At 52.9% G+C, this 20363-nt stretch overlaps 7 protein-coding genes across 7 annotated transcripts; 3 read left to right on the top strand and 4 right to left on the bottom strand.

Moving 5' to 3' along the window:
- The first annotated feature begins 1089 nt into the window (after positions 1–1089).
- ACET3X_002210 (uncharacterized protein) lies at positions 1090–3184 on the top strand. The gene is made up of 2 exons (XM_069449861.1): positions 1090–1694; positions 1879–3184. Exons 1-2 carry the CDS (start codon positions 1199–1201, stop codon positions 3018–3020), a joined length of 1638 nt encoding a protein of 545 aa, XP_069308757.1. The 5' UTR covers positions 1090–1198; the 3' UTR covers positions 3021–3184.
- Positions 3185–3353: 169 nt separating this feature from the next.
- Positions 3354–5655, top strand: ACET3X_002209 (uncharacterized protein). The gene is made up of 2 exons (XM_069449850.1): positions 3354–3692; positions 3758–5655. The coding sequence occupies exons 1-2, from the start codon at positions 3400–3402 to the stop codon at positions 4833–4835; spliced, it is 1371 nt and encodes a 456-aa protein (XP_069308756.1). The 5' UTR covers positions 3354–3399; the 3' UTR covers positions 4836–5655.
- A 283-nt stretch (positions 5656–5938) lies between these two features.
- Positions 5939–7673, top strand: ACET3X_002208 (uncharacterized protein; the record flags this gene model as incomplete). Its single annotated transcript, XM_069449839.1, has 3 exons — positions 5939–6059; positions 6108–7560; positions 7640–7673. The coding sequence occupies 3 exons, from the start codon at positions 5939–5941 to the stop codon at positions 7671–7673; spliced, it is 1608 nt and encodes a 535-aa protein (XP_069308755.1).
- A 646-nt stretch (positions 7674–8319) lies between these two features.
- ACET3X_002207 (uncharacterized protein) lies at positions 8320–11972 on the bottom strand. Its single transcript, XM_069449829.1, has 2 exons — positions 10725–11972; positions 8320–10659 (listed from the first exon to the last, which is right to left on the bottom strand). The coding sequence occupies exons 1-2, from the start codon at positions 11820–11822 to the stop codon at positions 8770–8772; spliced, it is 2988 nt and encodes a 995-aa protein (XP_069308754.1). The 5' UTR covers positions 11823–11972; the 3' UTR covers positions 8320–8769.
- A 584-nt stretch (positions 11973–12556) lies between these two features.
- Positions 12557–14900, bottom strand: ACET3X_002206 (uncharacterized protein). Its single transcript, XM_069449818.1, has 3 exons — positions 14262–14900; positions 13906–14212; positions 12557–13852 (listed from the first exon to the last, which is right to left on the bottom strand). The coding sequence occupies exons 1-3, from the start codon at positions 14816–14818 to the stop codon at positions 13169–13171; spliced, it is 1548 nt and encodes a 515-aa protein (XP_069308753.1). The 5' UTR covers positions 14819–14900; the 3' UTR covers positions 12557–13168.
- A 2198-nt stretch (positions 14901–17098) lies between these two features.
- On the bottom strand, positions 17099–18280 carry ACET3X_002205 (uncharacterized protein; the record flags this gene model as incomplete). Its single annotated transcript, XM_069449806.1, has 1 exon — positions 17099–18280. One exon carries the CDS (start codon positions 18278–18280, stop codon positions 17099–17101), a length of 1182 nt encoding a protein of 393 aa, XP_069308752.1.
- A 762-nt stretch (positions 18281–19042) lies between these two features.
- ACET3X_002204 (uncharacterized protein) lies at positions 19043–19843 on the bottom strand (the record flags this gene model as incomplete). The annotated part of the gene is made up of 1 exon (XM_069449796.1): positions 19043–19843. The coding sequence occupies one exon, from the start codon at positions 19841–19843 to the stop codon at positions 19043–19045; it is 801 nt and encodes a 266-aa protein (XP_069308751.1).
- Between the last annotated feature and the right edge of the window lie 520 nt (positions 19844–20363).

Here is a 20363-nt window from a genome sequence, read left to right as displayed (position 1 = left end):
GGGCGCGACAGTCGGGGGGCGTTACTGCGACCCAGTCCTGCACCGCATGCGTCGTACAGAACAAAGAAAGTTTGTCGTGGGCGTCGTGGTGGAGGCTCAAGAGACCGTCATGGAGGCCCGCGATAATTACAAGTGATATGGACTGCGCCTGCCGCCAAAACAAAAGTCGCCAACTCGACCAAGCGAATGTCTGAAGCCCTGCGACCAAGCGCGCAGTATTACGCTGCACGGGCAAATAGCGGAATGGGAAATCGAAATCGAAATTGGGTATCGTAGATGAAAGGCTGCGGCGTTGAAACTGGAAGCGGACGTGTGTAGTCCAAGCTTTTGCGCATGTTTACTCAGGCTGCCATGGCTTGCCGCATGTTGTCGTGCCAACCACCCCAGCATCCCATCTCCATGCCGCCAAAATCATCCATCCCGACTCCCGTTTCACGGACCGGCAAACTCAAAACAACATGCTAGTCCGGCGTCTTCTTCTTCGTGGTTGCTGCTGTTGATCGCCACGTCTGCGGCAAGCCATCCACTCCCCGACCAGCACCCCGACCTACGACCACGCCAGAGATTTTCAGTCTACGCGACGTCGCGACAACGGTGCCTGGAGTGTAGGGCGACAAGACGGCCGGCACCATGACGGCGACGGCAGCCCTACTACACGTCGCACGGTGAGCCGTCGCGTCCAAACCTTCGTCTAGCGTACCCCTTCGAAGCGCACAATTACATCCTCGTCGGCATGTCTTTGCTCGACAAGTCAAAGGGACCTCCCCGTTGACAGGTTTCGCCCTACCCGTCTCTACTAGAGGGCATTCAGGGCCTTGTGGGCTCTTGCGAATGTCGTTGGCCGAGACTGCTACTGCAACCAGCGTGCATTTGGACAACTCGACAACGACAACACGGCCGCAGACTCGAATGCCTGCTCCAATACACACACACACGCACACGTTGCCATGTTGCGCGCATCGTGTCCCTTCGGACGCGTCGTGGTCACGCTAAAAGGCGGGGTTACATCAGCAGACTCTTGGCGGAGGAGCCCACAGAAATTCTTTCCGCGCCGCAGTCTCTTCCAAACTTTTTCTTCTTGGGAAAACCCTCGATTTTCCCCGGCCAGAGTCCTTTGCTGAGAACGACGGTCTGTTTCCTTCAGTGATACCCCTCTTACCCTTCTCAAGTCCCTGAGAAGTTTCTTTTTATACCCATCATGCCCATCTCCAACGGTGACGCCATGACCAACACGGCTGAGAACGCCTTGGACTACTCCAAGGCCCTCGAGGTCCTCAAGAACGAGTACCCCGAGCGCGATGGCATCGACGTCAAGACGCTCATCGACTCCAAGAAGAATGGCGGTCTCACATACAATGACTTCCTCATGCTTCCTGGCTACATTGGCTTCCCCGCAGCCGAAGTCGCCCTCGACACGCCAATCACGAAGCGCATTTCCCTCAAGACGCCCTTTGTCTCCTCGCCCATGGACACCGTCACCGAGCACAACATGGCTATTCACATTGCGCTCCTTGGAGGTCTGGGTGTCATCCACCACAACTGCTCCCAGGACGACCAGGCCGAGATGGTTCGCAAAGTCAAGCGCTTTGAGAACGGTTTCATCCTGGACCCAGTCGTCATCTCCCCCAACACGACTGTTGGAGAGGCCAAGGCACTCAAGGAGAAGTGGGGATTCGGTGGTTTCCCAGTCACTGGTAAGTCAGACTCTGCTCCGTTGTTCCTGCCCCCACTCGCATCGTGATGATCAACCTTTCAAAATAACTTTCGTTCATCCGCAAGGTTCCGCCTACTGTGGAGAAGATGTATCTGAATTGCCTCAACACCACCATGTTTTGTCGACATCTTCTATGCGAAGCATCCCACTGACAATGGCTATAGAGAACGGCACTCTTCGCTCCAAGCTCGTCGGTATCATCACACCCCGAGACATCCAGTTCCACGACAAGCTCGACGACCCAGTCACCGCAGTCATGTCTACCGACCTCGTAACCGCCCGCCACGGCGTTGAGCTCAAGGAGGCCAACGACATCCTGAACAAGTCCAAGAAGGGCAAGCTTCCCATTGTCGACGAGAGCTTCAACCTGATTGCGCTCCTGTCTCGCTCCGACTTGATGAAGAACCTCAACTTCCCGCTTGCGTCCAAGCTCCCACACTCGAAGCAGCTGATCGCGGCGGCCGCCATCGGTACCCGACCCGAGGACAAGATCCGTCTGCAGAAGCTCGTAGATGCTGGTCTTGACATTGTCATCCTCGACAGCAGCCAGGGAAACAGCATGTACCAGATTGAGATGATCAAGTACATCAAGGAGAAGTACCCCCAGCTCGACGTGATTGGCGGAAACGTCGTCACTCGTGAGCAGGCTGCTGGGCTCATTGCCGCTGGTGTCGACGGTCTCCGTATCGGCATGGGCAGCGGAAGTGCCTGCATTACACAGGAAGTCATGGCTGTCGGACGGCCGCAGGCTACCTCTGTGTACAACGTCACCTCGTTCGCGTCCCGATTCGGCGTGCCCTGCATTGCCGATGGTGGTATCCAGAACGTAGGCCACATTGTCAAGGGTCTCGCTATGGGTGCCTCGGCCGTCATGATGGGCGGTCTTCTCGCCGGTACTACCGAGTCTCCTGGAGAGTACTTTGTCAGCCGCGACGGCCAGCTCGTCAAGGCCTACCGTGGTATGGGCAGTATTGCCGCCATGGAGGACAAGAAGGCCGGTGGCGGCGCTGCTGACTCCAAGGCCAGCAACGCTGGTACTGCGCGCTACTTCTCCGAGGGCGACCGTGTGCTGGTTGCCCAGGGTGTCTCTGGATCCGTCCAGGACCGTGGTTCCATCACCAAATTTGTGCCTTACCTCATGGCTGGTGTTCAGCACTCGCTGCAGGACATTGGTATCAAGAGCCTCGAGGAGCTCCACGAGGGCGTTGCCAATGGCACCGTCAGGTTCGAGCTGCGCACTGCCAGCGCACAGGCTGAGGGTAACGTGCATGGTCTGCACAGCTTCGACAAGAAGCTCTACTCATAGACGAGCGAAGACGATACACGAAAGAAATGCATTGGGAGGGCGTTAGTGGGTGGTTGGACGGCTTGGTTGATTCCTTCATTACTAGACACGACGCGCTATGCGGAGATGATTGATGTTCTTATTCACGGGAGCAAATGGATACGATAGGCCAAAAGCAATGATACCACGAACTCTGTTCATTTTTATTCAAGCACAAACTCTGTCTTCTGCTCAGCCGGTGATGCATGCTGCCGCCGGAATTTCTGGGGCGTCGACTATTCGGCCGCCATGACGCCGCGCGAGCTAAATATCCTAACCTCGGTACCTCCCCGCGTCAACTCGTCCTTCGCCAACCACATGCCAACCGTCATGACGCGCTGACCGCCATTTTCGGCTGTTTATGAAGCCGAATATGCCAATGCGTCTCCTGGCTGAAGGTCGATTAGTTACGCGCTCTTTTACCTCTACACGAACCGTCTTTGCGCGTCCCATCTCTACACACTCTTCGTTCTTCCAACGACCACAGGCTCGGCGCAGTGCGACGTCAGTACCACCAGCTGCCTACCAGAAGGCCATCATACGGCCCGCGATCAACTTGACCGGAGTGAAGAAGCGCAACATGTCCACCTCAGCAGTCCACCAGCCGTCCAAGAAGGCGGCAAAGACAGCAGCAGTTCCACAGCCCAGCGCAAGGTATACCACTGCCCCTCGCCTCCACCACCATATCCAACTATTATATGCTGACCCTCCCTCTCCAGTGTTCTCCTCATCTCTCCCACCAACCAAATCCTCCTCCTGCACCGCGTAAAGAAAGCCTCTAGCTTCGCCGCTGCCCACGTCTTCCCCGGCGGCGCCCTCTCCAAAACACACGACGGCGCCATTCCCGGCATAAACGACCCAGGACGCCATCAAGACGGCCCCGCATACCGCATGGCCGCCGTGCGTGAAACCTTTGAAGAATGCGGCATCCTGCTCGCCACGAGCAAAAAGACCAAGAAACTTTTTACCGAAATCAGCGACGCGGAACGCGAACAAGGGAGACGAGATGTGCACAGCGGGACCGTCAGGTTTACGGATTTACTCGAGAAATGGGGCGCTGTTGCTGATACAGAGGCGCTGGTACCGTTTACGCGCTGGGTTACGCCAGGGAATGTGCCGAAGCGGTTCTCGACGCAAATGTATCTTTACTTTTTACCTCTGGGCTCTGTATCGCCTACGAAACACGCGGCGCCGCCATCAGCATCTACGCCTCTGGACTCTGGTCGCCTCGAAGAAGGCGAAGACGACGAAATCGTTATACCAAATCCGACGCACGACGGCGGTATCGAGCACACGGCTGCGCGTTTCTTGCCGCCGAATAAGTGGATTGATCTCGCGCGGCAGAACCGGATTATCTTGTTTCCGCCACAGTTTTTCTTGATGACGTTGCTGAGTCCGTATCTGGCTGCTACAGTCACGAGTCCGAAGAGTCCAATACCGAGTATCGCGGAGCTGCAACGCGAGCGCGAAAAGTGTATGGAGTTTTTGGCGAAGCCGAGGATGTATGAGGGGAGGCCCGAGGTTTCGTTTGCGGAGGCGTGTATTTCTCCTGTTGTGCTGGGGAAGGGACAGTATGGGGAGGCGGGGCAGGATGGAGTGGGCGGTGTGGATGAAGATACGGCGGTGTTGGCGCTGGATCATCCGAGCAGGGAGGTTGAGGAGCAGGAAGGGGGGAAGGGGAGGAGGGGGTTGAGGGAGTGGGTTGTTACGGCGAGGTTTAAGCGTGAGGGGCCGAGGGATGTGGATGTTAGGCGGAGGGAGGATGTGCTGGGGAGGAAAACGCAGGAGAAGCTGTAGACTGCGTTGTTTTTGTGGGGCAGTGCGATTAAGTCGCGATGTGATCACGAAGTTATAGTAGATATGATTCTGTGCGTACAGCTGTTTGGGCATCGGCCATTACTAACCGGCGCTGTTGATCTTGATCAAGCATCGAACCAAAGCTTCGAAGGCAAAATCTGTCAGGACCGAGTCTAGAGACGAAGACCAGCTGGCACCCGTCGCAAGAAGCTTGGTGTAGCTAGCGCTTAGCTTGTTTACCCGCATCATCGGCTGTGAACTTTCGAGCACTCGGTAATGGGGAAAAATCGAACACTAACTAGCCAAAGCCTGGGCCACAAGTGTTCGACTTTTCCACATCACCAAGTAGAGCACTTGCCCGTTCGTGCGGAGCCTTCTGAGTCGTGGCTCGGGAAGCGCATACACCAGTTTTGGCTGCTTGACCTTCCAAGCAGTGGCAGCAGCAGCGGCAGCGCACAGGCTGAGGAGCTGCATTCCTTCTAAGCTTTTCATTTTCTTTAGAGACTTTGGGCTTAGGACCTTGCCTGGGCTTAGGACCTTGCCGGGTCTTGCGCAATTGCTGCTTGTGCTTTCTAAGTTTCTCACGACGGTCTGCAAGCTCGCCATAATGCTCGCGGTCGTGGAGGAGCCGGTAACCAGTGCTAGGAGCAATTTTGAACTCTTTGAAAATGTCGCGCGCTGTTCGCTCGCCCTTGTGCGCAAATGCTTCATAGAAACGCACGCGTTGAGGCGTGGACATATGGGGTTTTGTGTCAGAACCGGGATGGTATTGGCGAGGCATTTGCGCGTAAAAGGGAAAAAACGGCAATGATACGTTATGTTTTGTGGTGTTGTGGAGGTGGTAAAGTTGAGATTGACGCAAGCATTGTGGCGCGAGGATGATGACGATTGTGGCCCGGGCTTTGGCTAGCGTGTTCGATTTTCCCCACCACCGAGTGGTCGTACTGTATACATCATCTATTCCCGGTCCGGGGAAACCACCTGGGCGGCTCGGCGCAACGCATGCCGAGCACCGCCTAGCATGTTAGACCTTGAAACTTATTAGGACATTATGCTGGCGGAGAGCGTTCTGCTCCGTGCAGTTCATTCTTCACCGACCAGATATGTATTGGACTAGACTGTTGGCAAGTATTGCTTCGTTGGCGACGCTCCAGTCGGAGGTACTGGCTGGGTCTTGTTGGCGAAATACTACATGCAATGGACCCACTGAAGCCGCGTTTGAAGGTACCAGTCCAAGTCTACGTTTCTCGTCCGTGACCGCTAACAGATCAGGGCCCTGGCACGAGAACATTTACGCTCCATCATCACGTACTGTTCGTCCAAGATCGGTCTTCACTATTCGAGACCGCCGGCCAGCAACGTATTCCCGCACCGTAGCCCTCCGCGGAAACGGAACGAACGTCGTCTTCGATTTTGGGATCGAAGTTGGTGGAATCGTATCTCTCTCCTACAGCAGCAACGGAACTGGTGCCATCGGCCTCGCATTCTCCGAAGCATTAACCTGGGTCGGAGAGTGGTCCGATGCCTCGAATGGAAAGTTTGCTGGTCGCGATGGCGCACTGTATGTCAACATAACTGCCGCTGGCCCAGGGACATATGTGATGCCTGATGAAGTGATGCGGGGAGGGTTCCGGTACATGACTGCTTTCCTCGTCACGAGTACGGGTACCTACGTAAACATCACGGATGTGCAGCTCGAAATCAGTTTTCAGCCTACGTGGACGAACCTGAGAGCATATCAAGGGTATTTCCGTTGCAACGACGAGCTGCTGAATAGGATCTGGTATGCGGGCGCATACACGCTTCAAACTAACGCCGTACCTACCAATACCGGGAGATGGGTGCCTATGCTCGCGAATGGCTGGGCTAACAACGGTACCTTGGGCCCAGGCGATACCATCATCGTCGATGGCGCAAAGCGAGACCGTGCTGTGTGGCCAGGCGACATGGGCATTGCCGTGCCTTCGGCCTTTGTCAGCACTGGAGATCTCGAGAGCGTGAAGAATGCGTTGCAAGTCATGTTCGACTACCAGAACCCAGATGGTTCGTTTCCGGAAGCTGGACCGCCGCTGTTGCAGCAGAACAGTGATACATACCACATGTGGACGATGATCGGGACGTACAACTACATGCTCTACACAAACGACGCAGCCTTTGTGCAAAAGAACTGGGCGAGGTACAAGAGAGCTATGGAGTATGTGTACGCTAAAGTCGAGATCAATGGATCTGGGCTGTTCAATCAGACCGGCACGAGGGATTGGGCGCGCTGGCAGACTGGCTTCAACAACACGGAAGCAAACGTCATCTTGTACCATACACTGCAAACCGGTGCGAAACTCGCCACATGGCTGAACGATACCACAACAACGAACGGTACCGGTTTACCAGAACTATGGACATCCCGCGCCACATCTCTTCAAACAGCAATTCTAACCCACACCTTCGACACCGCCTACGGCGCATTCCGCGACAATGCCACGCTCACCACTCTACACCCGCAAGACACAAATTCCATGGCCCTCCTCTTCTCCCTCATCCCCCCTTCCTCCACCCAAGCACAATCCATCTCCACTGCGCTAACCAAAAACTGGACGCCCATCGGCGCCGAAGCACCAGAACTCCCTGGCAACATATCCCCCTTCATCTCCAGCTTCGAAATCCAAGGCCACTTCACCGTCGGCCAGACAGATCGCGCGCTAGAACTCATCCGCAGGAGCTGGGGCTGGTATGCGAATCACCGCAACGGCACTGCGTCGACGGTGATTGAAGGGTATCGGACGAATGGCACGTTTGGGTATCGACAGGAGAGGGGGTATGGGTTTGAGCCGAGCTATGTGAGTCATGCGCATGGTTGGAGTTCGGGGCCGACGAGTGCGTTGACGGAGTTTGTGGTTGGGTTGAGGGTTACGGAGCCTGCGGGGAGGGAGTGGGTTGTTGAACCGAGGTTTGGCGATTTGAGAGAGGCGGAGGCGGGGTTTGTGACGGGGTTGGGGAGGTTCAGGGTGCGTTGGGTAAGGGATGGGGAGGGGGTGGGATATAGAGTCGAGGTTGAGACGCCGGTGGGGACGAAGGGGTTTGTGAGGTTACCGGTTGATGGGATGTATGGGGAGGAAGTGGTGGTAGTGGTTGATGGGATGGTCTTGGGGAAGGATATGTACGAGGAAGGGAATGGAAACGTTGTTCTAGAGGCCAATGGTGGGACATATGATATAAGCGTTAGCAGGCACGTGAGATGATAGTAGGGGGACGGCCGATAGTGCATTACGATACATACCAATTGGAATGTAGATGGTACTCTGGTTTGGCAATAAGGCTCTAGGTTTGGTTTTCAAGTGCTCACGAAGCATGGGGAAACTGTAGGCATCTAGAGATTACGAGCCAAATACTGAGTTCATGCAGCATCATAGAAGAAGTACCATCACAGATTACTTAGACTAACTACGAATGATAAACATCACGAGTCATGCGAGTAAACGAAGAATGTCGCCATTTTAGTATTACTCTCTAGAAAGACATAAGTAGCAATTTAGATAATGGTTGCCAGAGGAGATACAAAAGATTCATTTGGACTTCTGTGAATATCTTTCGAGCCAGAAGGACTGTTACAATTACCTTTTGTAGATCTTTCAGAGTGTCTGAAGCTTTGTAGCTACCAGGCTGGCAATCATGCACTGAACCCCACACTTACAACAGAATAGACCACCAGCAAGATGTGGATGCCTGATCCGATCCTAATATGAAAGTTGGCTTGGCTTTTCTTGTCCACGACTATGGTCCAATTAACCAAAACGCCGACTTTAGGCCTTGTGCCACGAAGAAATACAGTACTTAGTACAACAATAGTTGACATGATGAACAAATCGCGTATTAAGTAAGATCTTGCGTACAGCTATCAAGCAACCACACGCGAACACTTTAGCATCCTTTGCACAAGCTACCCACTAGCGTGATTACACACGATGTCATGGCTCCTACTTTTCACAGCTTGTCTGATCTCGTTGCAAAAAGCCTCCAAACTCTTAACCTGAGATGGCATCTTTATACTCCGTTTCGACCACTCCTTACATTGATCGAGCAGCTGTGTGGTGTTTTGAGAGATATCCACGCCGGCCCGAATCATGATTACCGTTACCTCTGCGAGTTGCAAGTCTTCCAGGGTAGTAAAACGATCGCGTCGATCTTGACGCCAGGCAATTCCACGGCTGGAACTCATCCATATCTTCCATGCGCTTGTCGTTTCTCCTCCAAGTACTGTAATACTTTCGCTTGGATCACACCCAGATTGGATAAGATGATGGACGATGGTCACCGATGGTCGGATTGCGTGCTTAGGGCTTGTGTCACCATACAGTATAGGCTTGACAAGCGCATGATGAAGAAGGTATTGACGCCGATCGGACTGGTAGTGCAACTTCTGTCGTGTATTGAATGCGCGTATGTCGTACTTGGTTATGAAACCAGTTAGGTTAAACTCCAAAGCCAAGAGAACAGCTGCATCATTTACAGACATCTCACACCAAGCAAAAACAGCAAACGGAAATCTGACACCTTCATCGCGCATTAGTGAAGCGGCCAAGCTTTCGAGTATGATGAGCACATCTGCTGTCGAACATTTCTCCACGGTTTCCAGGTCCAGGGCAGCCTCACCCACACGATAATCATGGCCGTTACCATTTGTCCAACCGGCATACAGTGTGTAGGAAGACATGTAAGCCAACACGTTGACTGCATCAAAATGATGATCATTGACTTGTAAGCAGTCCATGTCCCACACATCCGGCGTGCTGAGGTATTCATATACTGTGCGATGCATAAAGTCGACACGATAAGCCATAATGGAGGACGGATGGATTTCTAGGAGGCCTCTGCATCGACTGCGCAGGCGTCCTTCCAGCATCTGAATCTTCTGCTGTCGCTTTTGGGATGACCATCGTTCGAAATGTTCTATCGCGCGCATGTTCATATCGTTTTCATGAGCCCATGCTAGTGCAAGAGCTGATATGTCGGACTGCGGCTTGAGTTTATGACTCGTGTAGCAAAGTGCCAGAAGCTTAGCGGCTTGTTGCAGAAAACGAGGTGGAAGACTGTTGAGTATATGGCGAAACAGGCTCTCGAGTTCGGGTGGTAACTCATCGACGCGACGTCGGAGCTCTTCTGCGTTATCGTAGGCCTCAAACCCCTCGATGAGCGTGCGGCATGCAAGCACTACCCATAGGAATACGCCACTTGCTTTGCTCTGTACATCCGCCATCAATCGGTCGACAGTCACATCATCCAGACACCCAGTTTCAGCAACATAGGGGTGTGACTGAATGACATCCTTGATATATTTTTCAATATCTGGCACGGTGAGATCCTGAAGCCTAAGCTGTGGTGCTGAGGAGAAGGCTGCGACACATGTATCGATGGGCCTACTCGAAACCAGTATTTTGATATTCGCGCTAGCGGTAAGACTTTTCACGAAAGATATGCCGTCTCGGTGGTTGCCAGTGAATTCGTCGAGACCGTCGATGAAGAATGCGAATGCTCCGGTCGTTGTTTCCTGGGCAATTCTCTGAAATGCAGCCTTCATTCCGCTCTCTGATGGAATGAGTGGGTCAACACGGCCATTTTGCGCTTCTATCCACATATAAGGAAGGACTGCTGGGATCAGTTCTTGGTTCTGTTTTAGAACATGATACAACAGTCCCCGGGCCAGTCCCTCTTGAGAGCTCTGTTCGAGGGTTCCAACGTTCCATAGAAAGAACGAGGCGACGGTGAGTTTCCTATCTCCTGCCCATTGTTGTAAATAAGACATGACTTTAGGGTGATGATACAGGAACTTCTACACATTGGTGCACGATAATCAGTACAGGTCTAGTATCTGGCTCTCGTATAGATGGGACTCACCATCAGCGTAGACTTCCCGCTACCCGGTTTGCCATGTATCCAGTAGATGTCACGTCCAGATCGAAACCATTGGCCCAAATCATCCCAAACGACTTGTGGGGTGGGGGGTTGAATAGACCATTCAAGGGTTTTGGAGTGAGCATCGGCAATGTTGCGCTCTCGGTCATCGATTAAGCGGAACCAGAGGCGGTTAAGAATCAGTTCAGAGCAAGCTCTATCGATGGCCCTTTCAGTGATGCTCACAAGCTCGCTGTTGTCCATTACGGAAGCGTGCATGATCTTTTTCAGCTCGCGAATACTCTTCAATGTTTGGAAGTCATGTCCCAAAATAGTGTGCTTGGTGTCATCACCGCCTTGGGGCGGAACTAATTTGTCGATATCTGTGATCATTGCCGACAATTCTCGAACGAGGTTATCAAACTTCTCTTTGTCTTTGATGACCCATTTGACCTTGTCGAGACTAGGCAATTTTTCCCTGCCATTGTTAACTGGCATCTGGCGATGTTGGAGTGTTTGGAGGTCTATTTGCAGTTTCTTGTTATCGAGTTTCTTGTAGGGCCGTTGTTGGTGCAGCGCTTCCTGGTGAGGCATGAGTGATTCAACATCAGATCGACGTCGCTTGGCCCTATGATTGCCACCGGAAGGTTGATGAAGGCTGTTGCTCTGATCAGATGGACAAGCTGTGACGTCGCGCCGAAGCCGGAGAGCCAGAGAGTTGTTGCGCATACGTGACATTAGTCTACTACTGGCCGCCGTTGAAGGTTCGACTTTTTCTTTCACGTCCGCTTGTCCAACACCATATCGCATTTGTAAGACGTTGCCATCTTCGAGCAGCTTTCGGATACAGTCGAGAGTTCTAAAGACGAGAGATTCGATCATAGGGTCGCTCAGTCGTGGATCACGGAGTCCTTCGTCGTAGATCTTCATTCGTTCCGCCCATTGCAGTAGCAGCGCCTTCTGAAGATCGAGTCTTGTTGCAAGCAGCATATAGTCCTTTTCCATGGACGCCGCTACGCCAATCTGTGAAAAGAGCGTTACGCAGTCTTCGAAGACACCGACTAGCGCAAGCGTACCGACTGCAAGACCTGCGACCTCCATGGGGGCGGGAGGAGTCTGATATCCTTGGCTATTTAACCGTAAGCGCGGAGGGGTAGGGACAACAAGTACTTTGTGCGATCTTTTGGCGATAAAGAGAACATGAGCTCAACTTCGACGAAACAGCGTTGGATCGATTGCACAGGTAAAGCTATGGAGGAATGTCGCATGTCCGTTCAGCTGAGTTGTTGAGGCTGTGCTGTAGGCTATGCAGGGGGTTTGAAGGCTGAATCTGCCTGACCCTGCGACTGCATGATGCGTAAGAACGCGCCCTTCGCTCACTGGCTGATACCACAGACGCCACTTGTCGCAGCATAGCAGATGGCGTTTCTGCCTCGTCAAGAAGTTAAGCTGTGAGGCGATGATTGGAAAGTACATCGCGTCCAGTCGCTACGCACGCTGTCTTTCGGCGTGTCAAAAATCAGGCTGCGAAGCGGTCGCGAGTATTTCGACTGCAGCTTCATCTTCTAGTCGGCAAGCCTTGTGATGCGTTTGCAGTCGAGAGTATCAATAGCGGATGTCATCGAAATCGATTGATAACTGCGTGCGCGACGAAGCGAAATCACACTGCATCAAAGCAGACGTGAGTGTAAGATTCTCGGGCGCGAACTTCGGGTCGCAGACGACGCACACCAGCCACGCTAATGAGCCTATCTGTGGCGCAGTGTGGCTGACCCACCAAAACCCACATACTTCGGCCAAACCGCCGCACCAGGCACCACTAATGCGTGCCGAACCTTACCAACTTCCCAGATGTCAAAACCCTCGCTACCAAACACAAAACACATGCCATAGGTAATTTCACCCGATAACTGCATCCCTCAGCTCATTTTCGCGCTCGCACTCGCGCCCCCACCCCATCCTTCGGTATACCCAGTGAGGCATACCCAGAGATCGGACCATGGCTCCTCCGACATGACTCGAGCCCCAAATCCGGCACGCAGAGTCCACACAATTGCAGTAGTTGGATCTGGGCGATCTGGGCGATCTTGGTATGAGCACGTGCGGGGAGCGTAAATGCACATATGGGCGTGTGGGATTTGCGAGCTGTATGAGGCTCTGCTCCGTGTTATTGTGGAGCACGCGCGAAGGATGCAGAGGAGGTGACATGTGACGTGAAATAAGCCGGAGATGATTAGTGTCATTGGGGGTGTAATGAGTGATCATTGTTGACATCACGCGACAAGGTGGAGGAAGTGGGAAAGGTTAAGCGTTTGACGTTTGTATTCATTCATCATATCTCATGGTCGCAATGACCTGTGTGGTATCATCATTTCGGGTTCAACCCAACGGCTTGCGCCGGTTACAAACTCTCTGCACTGCAGATATGACCCAGGCGAGCACTTCGCTCAAGCCTTCTCGTTATGGTTGGAGGCGTCGACGACCTCGACCGCCTGAGCACCATCCTTCTCACTGTGCATGCTGCCAGACTCAATATCCTTGACAGGCTCGACGTTGGCACCAATAGGACCAGCCTCCTCGAAGTGACGACCCTTCTTCTCGGGACCCATAGCAGTGGTGACAGCGATACCGATTGCGATAATCGCAGTGGCAATGCCCATGACAGGTCCGTAAGCGGGCGACTGCTCACCCTTCTTAGTGTTGATCATAGTGGCTTCAGCGATGGCGTTGACAATCTGAGCAGAGGGCGAGGAAATCATGTTTCCGAGTTGGTAGGTGATACCGACGAATGAGGAACGGAAAGCAGGTGGCGACAGCTCGCTCAAGTGGATGGGAATAACACCCCAGGCACCCTGAACGAAGAACTGGATCATGAAGCCAGATGCGGACAAACCACCCTCGGTGGTGGGGAGAATCCAGGCAGGGATGAGGCAGCCGGAGATGAGAGCGGCGCAGACAATCATGCGGCGACGACCGAACCATTGCGATGTGTATCCGAGAATAGTACCACCGACGCAAGCACCAGTCTTCATGAGGATAGAGGCACGAGTGGCACCGGCGGCGCTGAGATGCTTCTGCTCCTTCATGAAGGTGGTGTAGCTGTCCTGGCTGGTGTGGGAGTAGTAGTTGAACTATCTTGATGTCAATAATGAACCTTGTAGACAACAATCAGTGGCTGACGTACCCAAGTCATGAGGATGATGCAGTAGACACACATCTTCCACTCCTTGCGAAGCATTTGCTTTGTCTCGATCCAGAAGGCACCAGGCGCCTTTCGGTGACCAGCCTTCTTCGCCTCGAGGAACTGCTTCGACTCAGGGAAGAGGACGCGGATGAGGCCAACTGCGATAGAGAAACCGGCGCCGACCCAGAAGACTATCTTCCAGGTGTTGGTTTCGCCACCGACGCCTAAGTTGGCGCAAGCCGCAAGGACGTAACCGAAAGAGTAACCTTGCTGCAAGATACCGCTCATAAGACCACGAGCGTTGACACTGCGGATGTTAGTATTGCGATTCGACTAGGGAACTGAAGTCTACTTACGGGCAGTTCTCAAGTGCCATGGAGATGGCGTTTCCATAAACACCTCCCATGAAGAGGCCGAAGAGACTCCTTACAGCCAAGAACTGTTGGAAAGTTCCAGCGTAGATGGTAGCAACCTGGAGAAGACCCAAGATGATCATGTTAACGACCATGGGCCACTTGCGACCGAACTTGTCACCCGCCACGCCGAACATAGCAGCACCGACAGAGCGGAGGAGCAGAGTCAGGGTGATAGCCGTTGTAATGGCAGTGTTTGAGGTGTCGTAGTAGTCGGCAAGCTTGGTTGTCTGGATGGACAAGGCGTGGAAGTCGAAAGCGTCGGCAGTCCATGCGAGGAAACCGACTAGGAAGTACAACCAGTCCTTCCATCCTAGCTGAGCGAACAGGCTGATGGGGTTCTTGAGAGGCTCTGGCTTCTGCCACTCGCAGTGCTCCTCTCCGTAGTCATTGCGAACGACTACACGTTGGTCCCAGGTGAACAAGTCCTTGAGGCCTTGTTTGGCGGTAGGGATGATACCCTTCGCCAATGGGTCCGCGGGGCGGTTGGTGCTTGACATGGTGTTGGGAAGACCTCGTGTCGAGCTTGAAGGCAATGAGAAGATAAGTAGACTGCCCTGTAGATGTAGGCGCAAGTCCGATCACACTGCTGATTTCAAGATCGGAGATGGGGGACCCAAATATATACCTGCGTTTGCTTCTGGCTGATCGTGTCGCCTCGTAACGATATCAGAAACGCCCATACCAGTCACCCGCTGAGTCTTGATGCGGGCCAAGATCGCCAAGTCCGTCCATGCAGTCGTTGGTGGACGGATGTGCAGTGAATGTAACCATCCCCAGCATGCCAAGCTCACTAACTTGCACTAAGCATTCCGGTGGGCCAGCCTAGCGCAAAAGCGCAAGTGACAAAACAGAACATGTCCCGGGGTCAGATCGGACGTGTCAGTGCGTTCTCTCAAAGTGGAGGAAGAGAAGTGGGTGTGACGATCCTACGACGCCGTTGACGAATTCCCCATGGGGTCTGCTTTTCGAAAATTCCCGCAACGTGGTAACTTCCAACCACACATTTGTGCGACCACACCACCATGAGTGCGCTGGTGTGTGGTAACACCGAAAACCGTTCTTTGCTTGTGCCCGACCAAGCTCCGGTAGCGCTGGAGAAGCTTCTCGCGCGACTTGCTCGTAAAGAAGCTTCGAGCCAACAGCCAGTGAAGCAGCCACCAAACTTGGCAACTGACCCCGCAGTGAAGAGTTATACCGCCGCGGCTACCGAAGCTTTTGTCGCCTCTTTGTAAGCCAAGAGGGAAGACGGCACATACGACGGCCAAGATGCTTCAGCGTCAGCCGAGCTTCCTTGAGTGGGCTTCTTTCGACACCCATCCTTTGTTCATGGCGACGTGTGACAGCGTCCTAGCGCGCACCTACGACTATTGCTTATAGTCGTCAAAAAATGATTCAGTCGACCTATTGTTCTGGACTGCTTTTTGCGTTATCAGCAAACTTAGCACGGGTGCAAGTCCCGATGGTTCGGCTTGCGGTCCCCCAGGGTTGGTGGAGTGTTTCGTGCACGCGGCTGGGCCAAAAGCAAGCACGCACGAGACTGTGAAAGCGAGCGGATACAAAGAGGCCTTGGCGGTATAAATCTGTCTGCTAAAATGACCTGACTTATCCCTGCTGGTGCGCGAAGAGACAGGATTTAGATTGAGGAGCGGTAAGGATTGGATGCATGGCTGATGGATGTGGGGATGACGGCTGAGGCGATAACGTTTGGACGAGAGGGCACGCCCCCGAATCCCTCGCTAAATCCCACCACCAAGACTCCGATTTCAAACGCCGACCGGAGAACACTTACTCGTGATTACTCTTGGATGTGATGATTATTGCATAATTTCGTATCCACACTTGTGGCCTGAGGCAGGGCGCGCGCTCCTGTAGGTATCGTGGCCTCGTTTCTCCACGGCATGTGACTTTAGTCCTTGAGTCGTTGGCTCCGCGCGCCGAGGTTGTGCCTGAAATCATCCTTCGCAATAGTTCAATCTGGTATGAGCTACCGCTACCCTAGCGGCGAGATTTGCAGAGCTTGAACGGGTTCAAGCCACCAATCCATCTTCACCGGAGAACCTACAATCACTAAGTCGCTAAAAAGATCAGGGTGTGGCTGGTTGTGAAACGGCTCAAGGCACTTGCGCTACAACTGATAACCCACTTTCGCATGGTTTTTGGCACTCTAGCTCCCCAAGAATCTAGGCGCAACCGGGGTATGGGGGAGGGCGAAAATGCCGAATGCGGACCCTACAGCGACACCAATTAAACGTCGTGCGATTCCACCCGGTAGCTGCTGGCCCTGCATATGCGGCTCTGATGTAGATGTGGCAACTACTTCTAACCGCGGCCGCAAATCCATGCGCCCATACGGAAACGGATCGCTGGCTTTCTTTCTTCTTGGTTCCGTCCCGGGAACACCTCTTCTGGGCGATATCTTTTCGACTTGACATGAGCAAGACAAGCGTTGGCGAAGTGGAATTGAGGGACTTGATGGAAGACCCGGGTGCATACCAAGGTTAGGTGGTGTCGGATGGCATATGACAGCTGAGTGTAGACTTCCGATGGTGGCGTGACTATCACTTCGATAATACCCGTCTGTTGAGGTCACAGCTGGTTCATCTTCACTGGCACAGAACTGCACACGGAAGAGGGAAAGTGTCTATTGGCCGCTACGATGCAGCGAATGGTCACTGAGGAATAAGTCCGTGACTCGCAGGACTAACCCATTGTACCAGACCTAATCAGTCAGTCAAAGGATTCCCAGGTTTTGATGTTGAGAAGACGCCTGCGTTTTCTCAACAAGTACCCCCTTCGTGTTGCCATGATTCCTGCGCACCGATCTTCTGCTTCTTAGTTACTTGGCCAACCTCCTGCTTCTTGAGCGCGCGGCCAACTTTCAGAACCACACCACGCTTTGCGTTCTGTTTTGCCTGTAGTCTGGTAGCAACAATTTTGTCTTTGGGGTTGGCAACGATACCCAGCAACCCGCTATCACCCAACAGGGTATCGCATCTGGTCTTCGATTCCTTGAGTAATTCGATGATCCACATCATGCGGTTCTGAAAAGTCCAGCTGCGCGTCTTTGCAGCCTGGCACCAGAAACTGCCGTCCAACAAGTGCAATACGGAAGGCCCAACGCGGTGCAAACGCTCTGCCAGGTCTTCGATCATCCAGCAGAGGATCGACTTGTCTACATGTAGGTAGTAGGCAGGCCCTGTCAAAGGCCCATACCAACGCTTCTGCAACGAGTTCTGATTCTTTACGCTTTGATTGCCTTGGATGCCAGTAAGATTGTTGAGAGCGTTGAGAAGCATTTGGACCCACTTCACACGGTCCTGGTCTGTTGCTGGAAGCGTCGTATCATCTTCGCAACAGCGCCAGTCTGGCACCGACATGGCCTCGATTGCTTGACGGAGGGAACTAACTACGTCGGACGGGTGAGCGACATGTGCAGCGGTGGTTAGAACTTGCTGGTCTGGTAGTACCATGTTGTAGTACTGTTGATCGACATTCAGCGTTGCAGAGGATGTGGGCATATCTGGCACAAATTGTCCGTTAGCATACTGCGAGCCCGTACTGTAGTCGCTAAACTGCGGAGTCAGGCTGAGATGACTTTGTTTGTAGAAGTGGTTGTTATCACACGTCGCTGGACTGAGGGAATGTGTATCCATACTCGTGTCGGGAGAGGGTTGTGATGCATACGGACTATCTCCTGCACTCGATTGCTGCTGTTGATGGTACTGCTTCTCTGTCGGTTCAAATAGCACATGCTGATAACCCCATAGGTCCTGCAGTTGCTGCTCTGGAGATATTTGTGATGCGTAGTGATCATCCCATGGGTCTTGTAGTTGCTCCTCTGGGGACACCTGTGGTGCATACATGCGAAACCAGGTTTCGTGCGGCTGTTGCCATCCAGGAGATGCCATTTTGGGGATCGTAATTGGCTTTTGCTTAGTTGCGGTTCTGCAGTATATCATGGTTGAGTTGCGTGTCTCAGCGGCGAATGGCGATGACATCTTAACCAGAAAGGAAGTATCAAATTAAGGATAAGAGGAAATGCTGTGAATGCACACTCCGGAAAATTTGCAGAAGGAATCATCTCGTAGTCGACTGCAGTAGAAGATTGGAGCGTATCAGAATGTCACCAGCCTCGAGCTGTGAATGTACAGCACGGTTTTCACTCGGAAAGCATCGGACACGTGCGAAATTGGGTTCAGCGGTGCGGAAGAGGGCTAGTGATGGTACGATGGATCAGGTCGTCTCGAATGAGTTGAGACATCGTGTACAATAGCGGTGCAGGTTAGTGGTTCCAGTCTAACATTTGGTAGTTGTGTAACACTGGAGGAGAAAGGAGCTCTACATGTTCCAGACAGAAAGTGTGGGTCCTAGCGCGAAGCACGTGCCAATCTCGGCTTGCTGATGACAACGTTGTCCGCAGATCGGGCCGAAACATCATTGCAACAGCAATTTAAAAGAACCACATTGCCGACTGAGCAAGCATACGCGAAGATGAATTAACGGCTACCTGTCATGTATACCACTTTTCTCTACGAAAACCACGCGACTGATAAACTCATTAATGAAGGACGGACTTTAGTATGCAGGAAGCACGGCTGCGCGAATGACGAACATATTCATTGTAAGAGAAAAGAGGCCATATCATTCGCTACGGACGCACGAACATACTAGAATGCAAAGGAACTACCATATTTTGCTCACCCTGTCTCTCGTTCCACAGCTTAGTACTCATCCAACTCGGAAGCGTGGCCCATCTCCGCTTCATCGCGATCCATATCCGCAGCCATCCTTTTCCTGCCGGCATCCTTCCCATTCACCAAGAAATCCTGCCTCTGCCCATTTGACGCATGATTAGCCCTAGCCTGCCTACACAACATCGGCGCATTCGCAACAACCATGCCCAAACCATCAAGCTTGAGTAAACTCACACACCTAGACTTGCTTGTCCTCAACAGTTCACACACCGCATCGATGCGCTTTTCGAACGTCAAGCCCCGGTGCGCATACACCTGCTTCAGCTTCGCTGGGTCAAAGACGTTGAGACATACAGGGCCGCGGGTGTGCAGATCCATGGCGATGCTGAGGAGATGCCAACAGATTGTAGAGATCATGACGGGTGTGATAGGAGCTGAATGCGGATGGGATGAGTGCTTGGCAAGCTGCGAATCGAACGTGGGAACGGTAGCGCGGTCGATGCATTGGGATGTGTCGATGTAGGCGTCGTACATCCGACGTATGTAGACCTTGTGGGCTGCGTCGTCTTTGGGGAAGCTAGGGTCGTTGGCCGGGGGAGTGTAGTTGTGGGGAACTAGTCGGGTGGCGGCCGCTTGCATGGCTTGCGCGAAGCTTGTGAACTGTACGGCTTGGGGTGCAGCTGCGGCGATGGGTGGGGTTGTTTCGGCCGAGACTTTTGCGGGAGCAGGGCGCTGTGCTTGTGGTGTTGCAGCTGGCTTCTTCTGCTTCCTATTAGTCATTGACTTCTCCAAAGGCTTCTTCTTAAAAGCATTTTCCTCGGAAGTCATTGCGGAAGGTTCGAGTGCTGAACAGTTTATTGGACTGTGATAGCGAGATTCACCCAGTGGTCCTGTGGAACTTGCTTCTAGGAGATGCGACGTTGTATATTGTTGGGCAGCATACTGCTGCTGATTGATATCCTGCACATGTCGATCTTGTGACGGTGACACGTGCCGCATCCAAGGTGTTTGCGTTTGATCATCGTTCAGCTGTACGGGTTGCGGTGATGCATACGATTGTTGAAAGACGCCCTGTGGTGTTTGTGGCGGGTGAGACGACAAAGACCACTGTTGGAGTGATTTTGACGTTCTAATAACGTCAGCGGAATGATAATCCTGCGATCGAGCATCAGATACATGATTCGGCCACGTAGGCTGTGCTTGGTCATGTGAACCATGTCCTTGCTGAGAATATTGCTCTTGCTTTTGTCCCATGATATCCTCGTCTTCGGGTGCGTACCTCAGACCTATGAAGTGTGAGACGTTAGCGTTGATGGCATCGTAGTCTATATCATCGGGATCAAAGCCA

Source organism: Alternaria dauci, chromosome 2 (assembly GCF_042100115.1).
Source record: "Alternaria dauci strain A2016 chromosome 2, whole genome shotgun sequence".
In the NCBI taxonomy this organism is placed as follows: domain Eukaryota; kingdom Fungi; phylum Ascomycota; class Dothideomycetes; order Pleosporales; family Pleosporaceae; genus Alternaria; species Alternaria dauci.
Note: the sequence above shows the minus strand (reverse complement) of the source record. Positions and strands in the feature narration are given on the sequence as shown.